The 20,270-nt window shown below is 39.0% G+C and overlaps 1 protein-coding gene across 1 annotated transcript; it reads left to right on the top strand.

Annotated features, from left to right (window-relative positions):
- The first annotated feature begins 13,871 nt into the window (after positions 1-13,871).
- Positions 13,872-15,026, top strand: LOC134662739 (uncharacterized). The gene has a single exon (XM_063519011.1). The coding sequence runs from the start codon at positions 13,872-13,874 to the stop codon at positions 15,024-15,026; it is 1,155 nt and encodes a 384-aa protein (XP_063375081.1).
- The last annotated feature ends 5,244 nt before the right edge of the window (positions 15,027-20,270 follow it).

The raw sequence follows: 20,270 nt of genomic DNA, 5'->3' as shown, positions 1-20,270 counted from the left end.
TTAGTTACCAAATCTGTAATTCGCATAGTACCAACTCGCATAGTACCAACTTTGCTAGTTACCAAAGCTGTAACACGCGGAGTAGAAACTTCGCTAGTGACACTTTGTGATCGCCAAAAATATCGTTACTCTACCGGGTGTACAATCCAAATGGGTCAGTATGGTGAAGTCGGAAACTATGAGACATAGCAAGATCTGTTCTTAGGAACCATGACGTCGATTTTAGCAACAAAGAAAACTGCATTCATAATTTATTTATTTATTTAATCTTTATTGCACAAAAGAAACACTATCGTACAACAGGCGGACTTAATGCTATAAAGCATTCTCTACCAGTCAACCTTCGGGCAAAGCAGAGAAGTTGTAGGCGGTGCAATATCAAAACAACATAAATAGTAAATATAATACTTCGATTTGTTAGCTGGACGTCCAATACGCAGTTCGTCCAAATGATATTTCAATTTGCATTTCGTCCAACACGTATTTGGTCCAACATGCATTTCGTCCAACAGCATTTCGTTCAACACGTATTTTGTCTAACAGCATGTCGTCCAACATGGATTTAGTCCAACACACATTTTGTCCAGTAGGCATTCCGTCATGCCGCGTTCAGACAACTTCACATGAACGCGACATTTCCAAGCATTCCCTGCGCAAAGTTGCCAGCTCGCTCGCAAATCAAAGGGTCTACCGCGAAAACTGAAGTCCGCAAATTGCGGGCATTTTTCTGTTTATTCCAATTGGACGTAATTAATTAAATTAAAGTGACAGAGAAAAATGCCCGCAATTTGCGAATTTCAGTGTTCGCGGTAGACCCTCAGGATGGAACTGTCGCGTATTTGTTAATCAACATTGCGTAACGAACGTCAACGAGGAATTTCATATGCTCAATGTGTGTTGTGTAGGTATTTATTCTTATCCTAGTTTTCCTTATTCTTGTCCCAGAGAACGGGACGAGCTTCCCTAGTGAAATTAAAAAGTCGACATCTAAATTGTCAGCCAATTTTGTGCATTAATTAGCACGTGAGAACTATGCAACAGCAAAACAATAACTACCGAGCGGTGCGCCGTCCGCCGGTGTGGCACACCGTGGACGGCATCGTACACGGCACCGTGCCGCGGCACAACGCCGTGCCGTCGCATCGTGCACGGCACCGTACACGGCACCCTGCCACTGTACGACGCCGTGCCGTTACACGGTGGCCGGCGCCGCACCGTGCAGGACTTGTGGCCGGGCCCTAACAACTCGTTAACGGCTCCGACCGTGGGTCCCAGTAGCACCATATCATCGGCGTAGCTGATATTATTGACCATTTTCTCATTTCCCATATCCTCTTAATAGATGAATCACGAAATGGACGAACTCCGTAATGATGAATCGCGAAATGGACGAAATGCAGAGTGACAAATCGCAAAATGGACGAACTGCGTATTGACGAATCACGAAATAGACGCATCACTTATGGACAAACTGCGTAGTAGACGAATGGACGAAATGCGATTTGGACGAACTGCGTATTGGACGTCCAGCTAACAAATCCACTTGTATATTTTGACGATATCGGCTGCATGCACTTCCTCTACCTCTACCGCAACATATGTGGCACTATGCGTATTGGCACTAAGCGTATATGGTATTGTGAGAATTTGGTGCTTTGCGTGTATACAAATAATACTCCGCGAAACGCCAAATGGCACATTGCGAATTTGGCACTACGCGTATTGGCACTAAGCGTATTTGGTATTGTGAGAATTTGGTGCTTTGCGTGTGTAAATATAACATTCCGCGAAACGCCAAATGGCACATTGCGAATTTGGTACTATGCGTCGAAAGGCCCCCACGCCGTTGTCCCCCCTCGGAGAGCCCGTGTACATCAGCTTGTATCCATTCCCGATGTTCCGGGACCTGTTGCCTTTCCATCGAGTCTCCTGCAGGAATGCCACTGCCACCCTGGCGAGTACGTCGGCTAGCTCGCGGGAACGCACGGACAGCGTGCCAAGGTTCCACGTGGCAAAGCGGACCTTTCGGGCTAACGTCTTTGGCCGGGCCCGCCCTTGACCCGGTAGCCCTCGCCCACTTATCGCAGGAGTAGGGCGATCCCCCTGCGCGCCGTTATGCGGCGGCGCCCTATCCGTGGTGCGTTTTCTTCTTCGACCTTCCATTTTTGTTTGGTGTTTTGGCTTTTTACACGCGGCGACTACCATCTGACCCGCGCAACCCGGGCAGAGCCGGGGAAAGCCGTTTCGCCATAGCCTCGTCCGTCTGTCAGCAGGGGGACCGCGAGCAGGTGAGGTTGACTTGGGCCCAGAGGATGGTGGTAGGGCCCTGAAACCCCCCCATTGCTGTTCTCCTGTCCATCTGAAAAAAATCCATAGTCGAGACTCCTCTCTGTGCGAATGTGGGCAGGAGGAAGGTGACTTAAATCACATTTTTAGGATTCCGTAGCCAAATGGCAAAAAACTGAACCCTTATGGATTCGTCATGTCTGTCTGTCTGTCTGTCTGTCTGTCTGTCTGTCTGTCCGTCTGTCCGTCTGTCCGTCTGTCCGTCCGTATGTCACAGCCACTTTTTTCCGAAACTATAAGAACTATACTGTTGAAACTTGGTAAGTAGATGTATTTTGTGAACCGCATTAAGATTTTCACACAAAAATAGAAAAAAAAACAACAAATTTTGGGGGTTCCCCATACTTAGAACTGAAACTCGAAAAAATTTTTTTCATCAAACCCATACATATGGATAGGTCTTCAAAATGATATTGAGGTTTCTAATAAAAAAAAATTCTAAACTGAATAGTTTGCGCGAGAGACACTTCCAAAGTGGTAAAATGTGTGTCCCCCGCCCCCTGTAACTTCTAAAATAAGAGAATGATAAAACTAAAAAAAATATATGATGTACATTACCATGCAAACTTCCACCGAAAATTGGTTTGAACGAGATCTAGTAAGTAGTTTTTTTTTAATACGTCATAAATCCCCTAAATACGGAACCCTTCATGGGCGAGTCCGACTCGCACTTGGCCGCTTTTTTTCTTGCATGCCCTTTATATAATCATGATTATCTTTACGCGGATCTTTTTCACCTTAAAGTTTCCTTACCTACTTCAGCCAGCCTATTATGGATAGCTTTATCCATCTTTATCCACGTGATAAAATAACTGTCACTGTTTAACACCGTGGGAAAGAAAGTGACGGACACCGTTTTATCACGCTGTCACGTAGACAAGAACGACCATCATATCCGTACTGTTCTAGATTTGATTAAATCCAAAAAAAATAGTAGATTGTACAACAAGGGCATAAAGTGGCAGATTTTGGACTTTATTGCTAGGTCAATAAGGGTTGCAATAGATGATTTTACTTTATGCTCTAGAACATAGAAATATAATTTTCACTTCTCATGCTCAAAAAGTGCACCTTTATGTCGTACGTAGACGACATAAAGTTGCTTATTATGTTCTAGAGCATGCATAAAGTAAAATCGTCTATTGCGACCCTATTGACCTAGCAATAAAGTCCAAAATCTGCCATACAAACTGCCAGCCTTGCCGGCGCGTCCGCGCCCGACCGGCGCGCTCCCGCCCGGCGTGCCTCGCGCCCCCGACCGGCCCGAATAAAATTTTTTTTAGTCTTGAATAAATACGGGAAAATAACCTAAAATATTGGATATTTTTGTATGTATATTTTCCTCGCAATCGAAGTGAAAAGCAGAGTGTACAACAAGGGCATAAATGTCCATTTTTACCCTCGTCTACTATTTTGCTCTTCGCTTCGCTCAGACCAAAAAATTTCCTCGGGTAAAAATGGGTCACTTTATGCCCTTGTTGTACAATCTACTATTTTAGCACTTGTTTCTTTCTGTGAACTTAAAGTGGTATCCAGACGGGACTGATCAAATCAGTCGATTTGATCAGGAAAATAATTGGCCAATTTGCATTCCATAGATAATTACTATGAAAATTGACATTTACCTACCTGCTGATTCGATCGGAGAATTTCATCAGATTGGCGAAAAATTGTCTCGTCTGGATACCACTTTATAAATTGAAACTTTGATATACAATTTTTGGAATCATCAACTATTTTTATCTCATTCTAAATTTTCAATTTAATACTCTTTAATACATATCTATATGACACTGGCTACCAAAGAGTAGTAATGCTAAAACAAAAAAAAAACAAAAATATATACCTATGTGTCCGCCATGTATTTATAAAATGTTGTGGACAATCTTCCGGCACTCTCAGGTAAATAGTTGCAATTTTTGGCTTGATTTATACCTATTTATTTTGTTGTAATCACTGTTGTAATAGCAATTAATTTAAGTATAACCTACTAATATTGATAAATAATAAGTATTGGGAGAATATGACATTTGGCTTCATCAAAATTATTGAGCTTTTGTAATATCCGCCACGGCCTAGTGGTAAATAGGTACAGAGGGTCTACCGCGAACACCGAAGTTCGCAAATTGCGGGCATCTTTCTCTTTTACTCCCATTAAGGATTGTCATTAGATTGACAGAGAAATTGCCCGCAACTTGCGAATTCTTCGGAAGTTTTCGGATAAACTATATAAACCATAAAAATAGTAACTATTAGTAGGTACCCATGCCATAAGCATTAAGCATAGAGTTAAGCATAGAGGTTGTGGGTTCGAGCTCGAAACCCGGCTAGTATAAACTGAGTTTCTCGAAATGTCAGAAGTTTCTCAAAATGTTAGAGGAAGTTCATAAGGTACGTAAGTATGCCTATATCTGTTAGGTGTGTTCAATTTGCTGTGAAACCTTAGTCTAAACTCTAAACCAATATTGTATTATCTACATATGGTGCAAGTATTAAGATGTCCCATTCCACTTAACCGTCACCAACTCCTAATTTTGTAAACATTGTCGTTTTTGAGCTTAAATCACCTCGTGCAAATTTTTGACTAGTGTAAAATTATTCGTCATGCGGAAAAGTAACTCCCGCACGACGGTTTTTTAAGGTTTCACCATGTTTTTCCGTTCATCACTAATTGTTTGACTTTTTATTTTTATTTGATGATGTATTATTAATTATTTTGAATTGGTCAAATTGGTGGTTATGCTGTTGTTTTTGTAATATATGTTTGTATGCATGTGCCTAGATTTAAGATTTCAAACACAATATACACTTGAATAAATGATGATGATGATGATGATGATGAACACAACGAATATTTAAACATAGATATAATATTTTAATAGATGAAGTCTAAGCCATCTGTCACCGTAGCCTCACACACACAGCCACATTATATGTACAATTAACAATGAGGAACAGGAGGCATGTGACCACGTCGATAAAGTCATATAGATAAGCTATACGGCCTTTTTAGGGTTCCGTAGCCAAATGGCAAAAAACGGAACCCTTATAGATTCGTCATGTCTGTCTGTCTGTCTGTCCGTCTGTCTGTCCGTCCGTATGTCACAGCCACTTTTCTCCGAAACTATAAGAACTATACTGTTGAAACTTGGTAAGTATATGTATTCTGTGAACCGCATTAAGATTTTCACACAAAAATAGAAAAAAAACAATAAATTTTTGGGGTTCCCCATACTTCGAACTGAAACTCAAAAAATTTTTTTTCATCAAACCCATACGTGTGGGGTATCTATGGATAGGTCTTCAAAAATGATATTGAGGTTTCTAATATAATTTTTTTCTAAACTGAATAGTTTGCGCGAGAGACACTTCCAAAGTGGTAAAATGTGTGTCCCCCCCCCCGTAACTTCTAAAATAAGAGAATGATAAAACTAAAAAAAATATATGATGTACATTACCATGTAAACTTCCACCGAAAATTGGTTTGAACGAGATCTAGTAAGTAGTTTTTTTTTATACGTCATAAATCGCCTAAATACGGAACCCTTCATGGGCGAGTCCGACTCGCACTTGGCCGCTTTTTTACAATTTAAATTTTACTTGAAAGGATTTAAACTACATAAATGAACAGATAACCAAGTTTTTCTATCAATTTAGCGCAAGCGAATATTCGAAAGTGTTCAAGTAATTACTTAATACTATTAGTCGTTTACGCCATCTACTATGTAGTCACAATTGTAGTGTATGCGGTTATGCAAGTGGCTTAAATAGCATACATACGCCGTCTCGTGTGTCCTTGTGTTGGCGGCAAAGCCGTGAAAAAGAACTGTCACTGTCTATGGTACTATGGCGGAAGGCTATATACGATTACTGTGAGGAAGTGAAGTTCATGTGTTTGCGAGGGCATTGCCGAGCCGGTGTTTGCGATAGGTGTTGTATAATTACCCATTTAACAAACACTATAAGTGGCGACGAGAAAAAGGTAAGCTTTAATACTAAAATCTCAAGGAAGGGGAAGACCGGCCTCGGTAGGAAATTAAGGTTATAATTATAATTTCATTCCAAAATCAGAATCTTTTCGTTATTCTTCGAAGCTTCGTATAAATCGTGTACAAAACACTATTTTCATAATATATTTGATTATTTCTACCATTAAATTCCATACATTATGATGTAATTTGGTTTTTCAATGCTAACTAGGTTTGTTTACCCGGCTCGTATATAAACAAAGTGACGAACCTGGGCCTATAGTAACAGATAATGTTTCATGCTGGGATTTCTACAATCTTATTAGATTTAAATGTAAACATTGCATTTAATTTGTGATTTTTACTTTTCTCCTGCTATTAAGTAATAAAAGTGGTAGGTACATATTCACTCATAATGATAAGTACTGCTTGTACCTATAGATAGGAACAAAATGGCTACCGGGTTGTTATAAAAATATTTATGTTAATGGTATTATGTTTAAGAAACACTGGTCTTATTAGGGCCAATTATTTCATTAACTGCATGTGGGTCAAATCATATGGGTGTAAGAAACAATACTTTCTGTGAGTGTCATACATGTCTATTATTTGATAAATTATATTTACACAGTGACTACAGTGAGTCTCTAAATAATCACACCATAAGAAACATGTACTGTATATATTTTTTTAATTGATTTCAACCTAACTGACGGTGCAATAAAAAATCAAAGTCCAAATAACCTTACCTATTCTATTTAGGTTTGAAGGAGTGTGTCTCAAATAATAAGTAGGTATATAGTTTGTCAAAGAGCTGTCTTCTTTCGGATGTGGACGGGGAGAGTCATGATGTCTTTGTCTTGTACTGGTGCTGGCGCCCGGGGGAGGCGGTGAGTGTTATTTTCCTGGTTCTTGCTGGCTGACGGATTGGTTTGACCAAGTATACATATTTATTTTAGTGAATCTAATTTTACAAGCTTTTATTTAACTTGCAATGTAGATACACATATGTATGTTTGTAGGGGTCAAGTTTTTGCCAGCTAGGTTGGACCCTCTTTTCATTGTTCAAATGAGCTGAAGCGTCCCATGCATGTGTATGTTGGGTGGCAATGCAGTGTTGTGGTGCCGTCTGGCGGGTCTGATGGTGTGGACAGGGAGTGGTATGGAAGCTCTGTTGTGACAGCGTAGCCTGGTTGTGGTTGGATTTGTTTGAGTTGTCTCGACGGGTCTTGGTTGCCTGTTGGGAAGGGGGTACTGTTGGCCATGTAAATTTGTACAAAAAATTATTATTTTATTAGTCATAGTATTTATTAATGAACAATACAGGATTGTATTTGAAAATACATGGAGAGAAGAACAAAATATAAAAAGAAAGGATCAAATATACAACTAGACTAACAAATATCAATCTAAAATTTACACACACACTTAAAACTAAACAAATCAAGTAAATCAACACTTAGGACTAAGCAAAATCGAACACTTCATCTATAGTATAAAAACACCCTCTCAATAAAAACTGTTTTAATTTGTGTTTAAAGATAATATAATTTTTGAGACTGTTTTAAGTTCTACAGGTAGTTTGTTAAACAATTTAACAGCCTGGTGTCTCTGATACTGTGTTCCTCTATTTTGATGATGAACGGAAATTAACTTTTATATTTTTGGTGCGCGACACTTTACGCAACTCCTGTTCCTCATCAGTTTCAAATCTTGAGCTAAATGCTTAACGAGATCCTTGAGTAACACAAGCACATACAAACTAGACACCGTTAGGATACCAAGTTTTTCAAAATACTGCCTGCAAGAGATCCATTGTGGGATGCGAAATATTATTGGGAGCTCTGTTGATGTTGTACTGGAAGCTGTTTCCTCTAGCATAATACTGTACCTCAACTTGGACTTTAAAAAAAAAACTTATTAATTAAAATGTGTTACTCATTACCTCCATTAAATTGGAAAATGTCTAGTAGTTCAAATTAATATCTCCATTAAATTGGAATTGGTTAACATAACCTTCATTAAATTAGGAAATGTCTAGTAGTTCAAATGAATATCTCCATTAATTTGGAATTGGTTAACATAACCTCCAGTAAATTAGGAAATGTCTAGTATCTGGGCCTTATCGTTGATGAACACCTTTCTTTTAAACAACACTTGACTAGTCTATCCAAAAAAGTGAGAAAACTGATTTATTTAGTGAAACGGCTGCGGGACTGTTCACCTCTAAGTGACCTTCGCGTTGTCTACCATGCCCTGTGCCAATCTGTTATAAAATATTGTATTGCAGTCTGGGGCAGCGCAGGTAAGACGGCACTCCTAGAACTAGAGCGTGCGCAACGTGCTGTCATCAAAGTCATGCTAAGAAAACCTTTTAGATTTCCTACCGACTTGCTGTATAATGAAACGGGGATCCTCAGAGTCAGACAATTATTTATTTTCAGCGCAGTGTGTAGAGTTCATAAAAGTATTACAAATTTACCGGTAAGAGACCTCATTTTGAGCAGACGTATATATAGAGTCCCGGTACCTGCTGTCCATACATCTCACGCCAAGAGGTTTGCTTCCCATATGCACCCATTTATATATAACTCTGTTTGCAAAATTATCGATCTAAAAACGTGTACTTTATCAAATGTTAAATCTAAACTCAAAAAATGGTTTGTGACCCTATCCTACAATGATACGGAAAATATAATACGTTCTTATGTTTAGGTCTGTCATCATCTAGTCCTTACTCGCTCTCCTACACCTTTCACACACACACACACACACACACACACACACACACACACACACACACACACACACACACACACACATACACACCCTAGTGTTTAGTTTAGTTACCGTATGTTACCTACTCTTTTGTAAGCCCCAAGATACAGGCTCAGCCTAGTTTGGTGCTTACCGGACACCTTTGTGATTGCCTACCTATTTTATTATAAATAAATTATTCTCTTTATTTATTTTTGGTCTTAAGTTAGGTTATTTTATAATATGGATATAAAAATAAAATACAAAAACACTTACAAAAACAATACAAAATACTTATAAACATATTATAAAAAACCTAACCTAGGGTGCCGCCAGCAGCGGGGCAAGGCCCAAGCTGCCGGTGGTCAGGGCTGCAGAGAGAGGAACCGGCGGACTATCCGCGCCGTGTCCAAGATCACCGCCTTCTGCATCTGACCCTTGATCCAACCACCTAGCGAGAGTCTCTCAAGATGTTGGTCGAGACTCTTCGCTATTAGACCGTTCACTGAAACGACTATCGGGACAATGATCGTCGAATCAACATCCCACATGGCGGTTATCTCGTGAGCCAAGTCTAGGTACTTGCTGGACTTGTCCTTCTCGGCTCTCACGAGATTCTCATCATGGGGGATGGTGATTATTATTCTTATTCTTATTCTTATTCTTATAGTAGTTCAAATGAATGCCTCCATTAAATTGGAATTGGTTGACAGCCTCCATTAAATTGGGAAATGAGTAGTTCAAATGAATGCCTCCATTAAATTGGAAAATGTCTAGTAGTTCAAATTAATATCTCCATTAAATTGGAATTGGTTAACATAACCTTCATTAAATTAGGAAATGTCTAGTAGTTCAAATGAATATCTCCATTAAATTGGAATTGGTTAACATAACCTCCATTAAATTAGGAAATGTCTAGTAATTCAAATGAATGCCTCCATTAAATTGGAATTGGTTGACAGCCTCCATTAAATTGGGAAATGTCTGGTAGTTCAAATGAATGCATCCATTCAATTGGAATTGGTTGACAGCCTCCATTAAATTGGGAAATGTCTGGTAGTTCAAATGAATGCATCCATTCAATTGGAATTGGTTGACAGCCTCCATTAAATTGGGAAATGTCTGGTAGTTCAAATGAATGCCTCCATTAAATTGGAATTGGTTGACAGCCTCCATTAAATTGGGAAATGTCTGGTAGTTCAAATGAATGCCTCCATTAAATTGGAATTGGTTGACAGCCTCCATTAAATTGGGAAATGTCTGGTAGTTCAAATGAATGCCTCCATTAAATTGGGAAATGTCTGGTAGTTCAAATGAATGCCTCCATTAAATTGGAATTGGTTGACAGCCTCCATTAAATTGGGAAATGTCTGGTAGTTCAAATGAATGCCTCCATTAAATTGGAATTGGTTGACAGCCTCCATTAAATTGGGAAATGTCTGGTAGTTCAAATGAATGCCTCCATTAAATTGGAACTGGTTGACAACCTTCATTAAATTGAGAACAGTCTGATGGGTCACTAATTTGATATTTCAGGTTTCATTTTTTAATATTGACAAAAATGCATAAATGAACGCATCCTGGAAACAATCAAGTCTGCTGGTTAAGAAGAAGAAGAATTGTTTAGAAGCTAGATCAATCAACCAAACATCCCACCCAACCAAACCTCATATGAAGACGTCACAACCATTTCCCAAGATTACATCCTTGAGCTGGCAGAAATCTCCATTGATAAAAATGTACAACCAGTCTCACAGACATATCGGAGAATACCATTGTTTATTGAACAATAGGTAGTTGACTGTTTAGTCAAATTAGTTTCTTTTTTGACCTGTCAAAATGAAGCCACTATGGAATCTATAAAAACAGAACAATGACGTCACGGTCCAGTTACCTAATCTTTAAAGTTCTTTCGGATTTATTAAATAGAAATCGTGTCTGAAAATAACTGCGGTGTAGGGTTTTTCTAATATTTTCTGGTGCTTTGTTTTGTGTACGGTGTGAAATAATTTATTTTAAATACAGGAAATATCCCTGTTAGTTGAGAACACTTACTTTCTCAAGATATCTTTGAAGATTCTTTTTGTTGTTTTTTAGTAGACTACAACTAATATGTGCGAGCGAAGAGTTTTGATTGTTTTGTGTAAAGAGTGTTATATCATTGTTTACAATACAGTGTCATATTGTCCTCATTTGAATTAATGATATTCCTCAAAATTAGTCATTTTGGATGGAAAAAAAGGACCTTAAAGAAAGTCTGATGAATTCCATCGATTGATAAACTTGAAAGCACTCATGTTGACCTGGATGTGCGTGAGCAAATATACAAAAAGGAAAGGGGATAGAGTATGAGTCTAGCTGGAAGAGATACAGTATATGTTAAGAATATGGATAAAGGAAATAAGCTCAGCTTAAACTACAACTCAACACCTCATACTGTACAGAGTTCTATCTAATAGAGGTGTTGCATCGGTGGAGAATGATGTAACATGGAAAATACTGAGAAGGAATGTGGTTCACTTGAAAAGAGTAGAAGGACAGTGGGAAGCTGTTCAGAGGAAGGTTGAGGAAGAAGGAACTGATACTTGAGAGAGAACACAATGATAGTGATAATGAGCGAATGTTAAGCTGTGATTTAATGTGCCACGATTTGTTTATTTTATTTCTTGTTGTTATTTATCTAATTTACTTCAAGGGAGGGATGTAGTGTATGCGGTTATGCAAGTGGCTTAAATAGCATACATACGCCGTCTCGTGTGTCCTTGTGTTGGCGGCAAAGCCGTGAAAAAGAACTGTCACTGTCTATGGTACTATGGCGGAAGGCTATATACGATTACTGTGAGGAAGTGAAGTTCATGTGTTTGCGAGGGCATTGCCGAGCCGGTGTTTGCGATAGGTGTTGTATAATTACCCATTTAACAAACACTATAACAATAATTTTAAAGTCTTAATTTTGCATGTGAACCATTGAACGTATCAATCTTATGTAATAACACTCATTACTTCGAATAGATGGCGTTACGGGTCCTAAAAATCATCAAGCATAGTTGTTTACTTGAATAAAGAGTCTTGCACTACCTATCTGCATGAACGCTGCAGTTTTAATTCTCCCACATCTCTCATCGACCGGTACAAAAGTGGTCCTTACCGAACGGATATAAGATCTATATTAGTGTGACATCGAAATTAACCTCAAATGTTGTTTACGTTTTAACGAATTTAAATGGATTTAAGAAGAAATTAAAGTGAAAAAACTGTATAATACGTGATAAATAGACTTGATAAGTGTATACAAACGTTGGTGTGTGTATATCTTCATTATGGAAGACTATATAAAGGAACAAGAAAACGTGTACGCGTTGTTGACGAAAACTATTTCAAATTACAAGAAATCGCCGAAACAAAGACTGACTAGTGGTTATGTACAGTTACGAATGGAAATATTGACCGAATATTGGAATCAGTTTCACAGCAATCACATGGAAATGTTGAAATTGGTACCTAAACATGAACGAGGAAAGTATGAATATTTCACAAAAGATTATTTTATGGAAGTCGAAGAACAATACATCGAGTTACGGTCAGATATGATGGACTTGTTATTGAAGTTAAGTTCACGGACCGGAGAAAGTACATCGAGTTCACATAACCCTCCAACTGCCACTAGTGTTAGTGATGAAGTCCGGCTGCCTAAAATTAATATTCCACAGTACTCGGGCAGTTATCACGAATGGACTTCGTTTCACGATATGTACACATCGCTAATACACAATAAAACCACACTCAATAAAGTGCAAAAAATGCATTATTTAAAAAGTTGTTTATCAGGTGAGGCGGAACAATTACTTAAGCATATACCTATCAGCGAGAGTAATTACGACATGGCATGGAATATTTTATTAAAAAGATACAACAACAAACGAATAATTGTAAACACAATTTTGGCACGATTAGTGAATCAACGAAAATTAGCTACGGGAACATCGAAAGGGTTACGAGATTTGTTAGACACCACAAGTGAATGTATGAATAAATTGAAAAATCAAGACATACAAGTAGATACATGGGATACACTGGTAATTCATTTAATTGTCAATAAATTAGACTCCGAATCACACAAAGAATGGGAACTCGAGCTCGGGTCCCTAGAGATTAGTGAATTACCAACACTAAACATGTTAAACAAGTTCCTGGAGAAAAGATTTCGTGTTTTGGAAATGATACAAGCTCCGCCGTCGAGTGCACCTGTAAATAAAAGAAGTTTTCATGTAAATAAAAGCGAACAGAAATGTATTTTTTGTAACCAAGACCACCTATTATACACTTGTAAGGAGTTTACGAAACTTGAAGTAGATAAGAGAGTGGAATATGTGCAAGGCTGGCGGCTTTGTTTTAATTGCCTGGTACCGGGGCATTCAGTCAAATTCTGCAAACATCGATCTTCTTGCCGCCGATGTGGGAGAAAACACCACTCTCTGTTGCACAGCACGTGGAGCCCGCAATTTCAGACCTCTGCGCCGGTTCCGGAGGCATCAGCGCAGCTTTTAGAGAAAAAAGAAGATACCAAGGAAGAAAAAGAAGATAAAAATAAAAAGCGTATTATATCTCACCTCACTACGAGGAGTCACACGCGGCTGATGCCAACTGCATTAGTGCAAGTATATGCTGAAAACGGAGAAAAACACTTCATGAGAGCGCTGTTGGATCCATGTTCACAAGAGTCTTATAACTGAGGCCGCAGTACAAAGGCTTCGCTTACGACGTACCTCAGTCAGTGGGCATGTCACGGGAGTTGAGAAAATGAAGACTACACTCAAGTATGTAACGGAAATAGAGTTCTCATCAAGAATCGAGCTTAAGATGAAGATGAAGGCAACTACATATGTTGTAAGACACGTCACCGACATTATGCCGGAGAATGAAGTGAAGATAGAAAACTGGAAACATGTCGAGAAGTTGTGCCTCGCAGATCCAACATGTCACACTCCAGGTCACATCGACTTGCTTTTAGGAGTCGAAGTTTGGAGCGAAGTTATTAAACCTGGAGTGATCAATGGCCCCTCAGGAACACCTATAGCACAAGACAGTCACCTGGGGTGGATTATTTGCGGAAATGTGAGGACAGAGCACACTGCCACAAAAAACATCGTCAGCATGCATCTCAATGTTGATCTTAATAACATGCGGAAGAAGTTCGGGGAGTTAGAAACCATAGAAGAAGAAAGCAATACACTAACCTCAGACGAAAAGAAGGCAGAAGACATTTATGAGAAGACACACAAAAGAAAAGAAGATGGTCGTTACGTGGTCAGGTTGCCATTTAGAGAAGAACCACCTGTGCTACCACGTGACTCACGAGAGATAGCAGTGAAGAGATGGATGTCGCTAGAAAGAAGATTAAATAAGAATCCAAACTTAAAACAAGATTACAACGACGTCTTACAAGAGTACCTAGATCTGCAACACATGAAGAAAGTAGATGATAAAGAACTAACCGACAATTGCGTATACCTACCACATCATGCTGTTGTAAGAGACGACAAACAAACTACACGAGTTAGAGTTGTATTTCATGCTTCATGTGCTGGAACTAACGGGGTTACCTTAAACGATGCATTACTCGTAGGCCCTACTCTGCAAGAAGATTTACACGATATACTGCTGAGATGGAGAACACACAAAATCGCATATGTCGCGGATATCATTAAAATGTATCGGCAGATTGAAGTTAATGAAGAAGATACAAATTATCAAAGAATTGTTTGGAGAACTGATGCTCAAAAACCGATAGAAGATTACAAACTACTTACCTTCGGGACCTCTTGCGCTCCCTACTTGGCCATCAAAACCTTACGTCAAGTTGCGATAGATGAGGGTCAAGAGTATCCTGAAGCACAGCGTATAATTCTAGAGGATTTCTACATGGACGACGTCCTGTCGGGGCATGAGACATAAGATCAAGCTAAAATAAATCAGAAAGAAATCACAGCAATTCTCAAAAAGGGTGGGTTTGAGCTTCAAAAGTGGAGTTCAAATAGTGAAGCATTCATGCAAGAAATTGAACTTGTAAAACGATCACCAAAAAGAGAAGTAGATGGAAGAGACAGTATTAAGACTTTGGGTATCATTTGGAACACTAGAGAAGACAAATTACAAATAACGAATAATTTGAAAGACTCACCTGAACAACCTGTCACGAAGAGGAATGTTTTAGCCGATATAGCTTCATTATTTGATCCAATGGGTTGGCTGGCGCCTGCAGTAGTAATCGCTAAAACATTCATGCAGAAATTATGGCAATTAGGTGTTGGTTGGGACGAAGGACTCGCAGATGACGTGAAGGAAGAGTGGCTGAAGTTTAGAAAAGAGATTCCTGCATTGACAGAAGTAAAGATAAATCGTTGGATACATACCAATGCAGACAGAAGCTCCATTGAGGTTCATGGATTCTCTGACGCCTCGATGAGTGCGTACGCAGCCGTAATATACGTCCGAATCATCGAAACAGACGGACAAGTATCTCTACTCACGGCTAAAACGAAAACAGCGCCTTTGAAGCAAATATCCATGCCCAGATTGGAGATGTGCGCTGCTGTTCTGCTGTGTAGACTCCTGAAACATGTAGTAAGCATATTAAAAGTTCAAAAACATGAAGTATTTGCCTGGTCAGATTCACAAGTGGTACTGGCATGGATAAAAGGCGACCCAGGACGATGGACTCCTTTTGTTAAAAACCGAGTTACTGAAATAAAGAAGATGAATGAGATAAACGGATTATGAATTAACGGATGGGATTATGTCAATACTAAACAAAATCCAGCGGACCCAGCCTCACGAGGAGGAGAAAGCTGTTGACAAATACACTCTGGTGGAATGGACCGGCGTTTCTCAAGGAGCCAGCCATAGAACTGCCGGGAACCGAAGTACCTGAAACAGACATATAATGCAGAAAGGTTATAAAAACATTAGTTACTACAACTAAAGAAAATGAAGAGGATTTAATACTTACCTTGATAACTAAATACACGTCGCTCGGGAAACTGGTTAGAATAATCGCATACTGTCGTAGATGGATGCTGCACCTGAAAAGAAAGAGAGAAAATAAATATCACTTACCAACTTACCTGACGACTGAAGAGAGAGATGAAGCACTTACCATTTGCTTAAGACGATCCCAGGAAATCGAATTTCAAGAAGAAATGTAAAATGAAGATTTAAAAAGTAAGAGACAGCTGAAAAGAAAAAGTCGACTGTTGTCACTCGCCCCCTTTTTAGATCCAAAGGGTGTGTTGAGAGTAGGCGGCCGACTGCGCCATGCTGATTTAGAAGCCCCACAGAAGCACCCCATTATAATCACGAAGGACAATGCTCTGTTACCTCTTCTTTTAGCAGAAGCACACAGCAGCACTCTACATGGCGGTCCGCAATTGATGGTGATGTATCTTCGATCTAAATACTGGCCGATGGGTCGTATTGTAGGGAAACATCCAGGCCCTGATGGCTTAACTCGGACTTACGAAATACGGACAATTTCTAGTGTTTTACAACGATCGGTAACTAAATTATGTGTTTTACCTTGTGTAAAGGACTCCGTCCTTTCCGGGGGAGTATGTTCAAGTAATTAATACTATTAGTCGTTTACGCCATCTACTATGTAGTCACAATAATTTTAAAGTCTTAATTTTGCATGTGAACCATTGAACGTATCAATCTTATGTAATAACACTCATTACTTCGAATAGATGGCGTTACGGGTCCTAAAAATCATCAAGCAGTTGTTTACTTGAATAAAGAGTCTTGCACTACCTATCTGCATGAACGCTGCAGTTTTAATTCTCCCACATCTCTCATCGATCGGTACAGAAAGTATATAGATGCTCACATATATCTGGTCAAGCAAAACCCACACATACACATTTTTACGCACACATACATAGCTTGCCCACCACCGAAATGGGTACGGCTTGAGTATAAAATTTTGTACTTACTGAGAACCAACGACGTTGGGGCCTTGCGTGTACCACAGTGAATGACGTTTACTGACTGCTAAAAACATTGCCATATAGTTTTTTAATTTGCTGTCAAATTATTGCGCTGCAGACTTTCTTTGGTCTTACTCTAGTGGTAAATATCAAATGATATTCCGTACACATGTTCCAATAAAAACTCATTGGCACTAGCCAGAATTTTTGAAACAGTATTTTTATATAGTCCGGCAAACCAATATAGGTACCTACTACCTAGTAAAGAGTCTAACCTAGTCAGTTAAAAAAAAATGTGTATGGACCACCGACACTACGCCACAGAATAAATAGAGACAAACCAAAGAAAGTCTGCAGCGCAATAATTTGACATCGAATTAAAAAACTACATATGGCAATGTTTTTTAAGCAGTCAGTAAACGTCATGCACTATGGTATGTGTTTGTCAAAATCGTTTAAATATTCATTGTGTTTTGTGATGAACGGAATAAACATGGTGAAACCTTACAAAACCGGCGTGCGCGAGTTACTTTTCCGCATGACGAATAATTTTACACTTGTAAAAAGTCAGCACGAGGCGATTCAAGCTGAAAAACGACAATGTTTACAAAATTTGGAGTTGATGACGGGTAAGTGGAATGAGACATCTTAATACTTCACCATATGTACCTACTTAGATAATATAATATTGGTTTAGACTAAGGTTTCACAGCAAATTGAACACACCTAATAGGTATAGGCATACTTATGAACTTCCTCTAACATTTCGAGAAACTCATTGGTACTAGCCGGGTTTTGAGCTCGAACCCACAACCTCCATGCTTATGCTCACGGCATGGGTACCTACTAGTTAAAGCTAAAATTAATTTTTAATATATGTTTATTGTTTTAATGGTTTATTTCGTTTTTCCGAAAACTTTAGTTCGCAAATTGCGGGCAATTTCTCTGTCAATCTAATTACGCCTTAATGGGAGTAAAAGAGAAAGATGCTCGCATATTGAGAACTTCGGTGTTCGCGGTAGGCCCTCTGTACCTATTTACCGCCGTCGCGGATATTACAAAAGCTTATTAATTTTGATGAAGCCAAATGTCACATTCTCCCAATATTATTTATCAATATTAGTATATGTCTACATATTAATAGTGACATCTATTGTTGGAATGAAATTTATTTTACCATAAAAATTAAGCTGTGCATACAGCTTAATTTTTTCATAGACGGTAAATATGGTAGAAATTTCACAAGTATCAAGACTATTTAATCCATTTTCTGTGGTGTTGTCGCATACTGATTTTTAAAAACTACTTTTAATCTAGCGCTGCAGACTTTCTTTGGTTTGTCTCTAATAGTACTACCGTATAGAAAGGACACTTCCTACGAAACCGAAGTTTGACAGCGAGTCAGAGACGAATCATGCTGTCCCTTTCTAATGTATGGCACTATCCCTTTCGGCTATTTAGGGTTGTCAAAATTCAAGTAATTATCTGTGTTCTTGCACGGCATCAGGACGTCAAGTAGTGCCAACCCTAATAATTGGTCGGAGCAATGCTGAGCCAAATGGAGCCGAGTTTGCCCGAAAGGAGGAGTGTCTCCTACTGCCTTCAGGCCTTTTTACAAATTTGCCGGCTTTTTTACCGATGGAAATAAATTACCAAACTTTAAATAATATTTGTACCGATTTGATTGCCAGATGGCGCTGTTTCCCAAAGGGTGGTGCCGCCGCCGCAAAGCGACTATCGCGACGGTCGTCACGTCCCTGTGCGCGCTGTACTACGTGTACGAGTACACCCACCCACCCACACACTCACCCATTGATATTGCTAGGAGGTAACACTAACCGCCAAAGACAAACCCTAATAAAACCCTTACTTAAACCCTTTTTTAGGGTTCCGTACCCCGTGCCCAAGGGGTAAAACGGGACTCTATTACTACGACTCCACTGGCAGACAGACGTGTCTCTGTCACTAGGCTGACATGAACCGTGGTAGCTAGACAGTTGAAATTTTCACAGATAATGTATTTCTGTTGCCGCTATAACAACAAGTACTAAACCTAAAATAAAATAAATATTTAAGTGGAGCTCCCATACAACAAATGTATTTTTTTCCCATTTTTTGCGTAATGGCACGGAACCCTTCATGCGCGAGTCCGAGTCGCACTTGGTCGGTTTTTTATGCAGATAAGGTGATTATCTGCCACAATTATGAAGTAATTTTTTACACTTCCAGTATTATAATAGAGAACAATTTACAAGAAGCCCTCGAACTGGATAAGGGCGCGGGCTGCGAGATACTGAAGCTGGACCCTTTTGCTAAGGAGGTTACACAGTTCGACAAGAAGTTACCGGAGATCAAGTGCAGAGGGCAGGACTGGGTCAAATGCTATGTAAGTTATGTGTGTTTACCACCGCGCATATAACACCTCTGACTGTCTAGCATGATGAGTTACTTACGTTCTCGCGCGCGAGTCCATACTGGTCCATACTTAAAGTAAATCCAAAAAAAAAGGTCGCACTAGATGTACTTATGGAGCCTATCTACGGTGACTGTGTGGGCGTCAAGCCGAATGTCTTATGTATTTATTCTGAATTTTATGTTTATACACTTTTACATTTTACAGTTTTATGTTTTTACAATTTTATTATTCAATCGATTTCAATTCATTTTATTATTTATTTTCAATGCGATTAATTATTTATTCCAAATCATTTAATGTTATATACAATCAATTTAATTATGTCAATGAATTTATTTTATATCCTAATTAAGCCAGTTAATAATTATGTACAGTAATTTTAATTGTTAATTAGTATTTCATGAATTTTACCTTTTAACCTTTTTTATATAAATTGATTTAACTTATTGCAATAAATGAATTAATATAAACAATGAACTATGTATAATAAAATCAAATGTTAATGTATACCTACATATTTTGTATGTTGAAGCGGACAAACAGATCCCTTGTTATTAGTAGATAGTTTAGCGCGCGGCGACTGCATACGTCACGGCCGTACCGGTTTTCGACCGGCCGCCTTGCGCCCGCGCACTCTCTCGCGGGCCGCGCTAGCCAGTCCATCAACCGCTTTGACGCGAAGTGCATGTCGCCGCGCCGCGCATTTGCACTACTGTTGCATTCCATTACATTTAGCTTGCGCCTTCTAGTTTTAAGTGCCTATCGCCTTGCCATTTCTCCTTCTGTAACTCTGTCAAACTG

This window comes from Cydia amplana, chromosome 3 (assembly GCF_948474715.1).
Source record: "Cydia amplana chromosome 3, ilCydAmpl1.1, whole genome shotgun sequence".
Lineage (NCBI taxonomy): Eukaryota > Metazoa > Arthropoda > Insecta > Lepidoptera > Tortricidae > Cydia > Cydia amplana.
The sequence above is the reverse complement of the archived record's forward strand: the minus strand, read 5'-3'. Positions and strand labels throughout refer to the sequence as shown.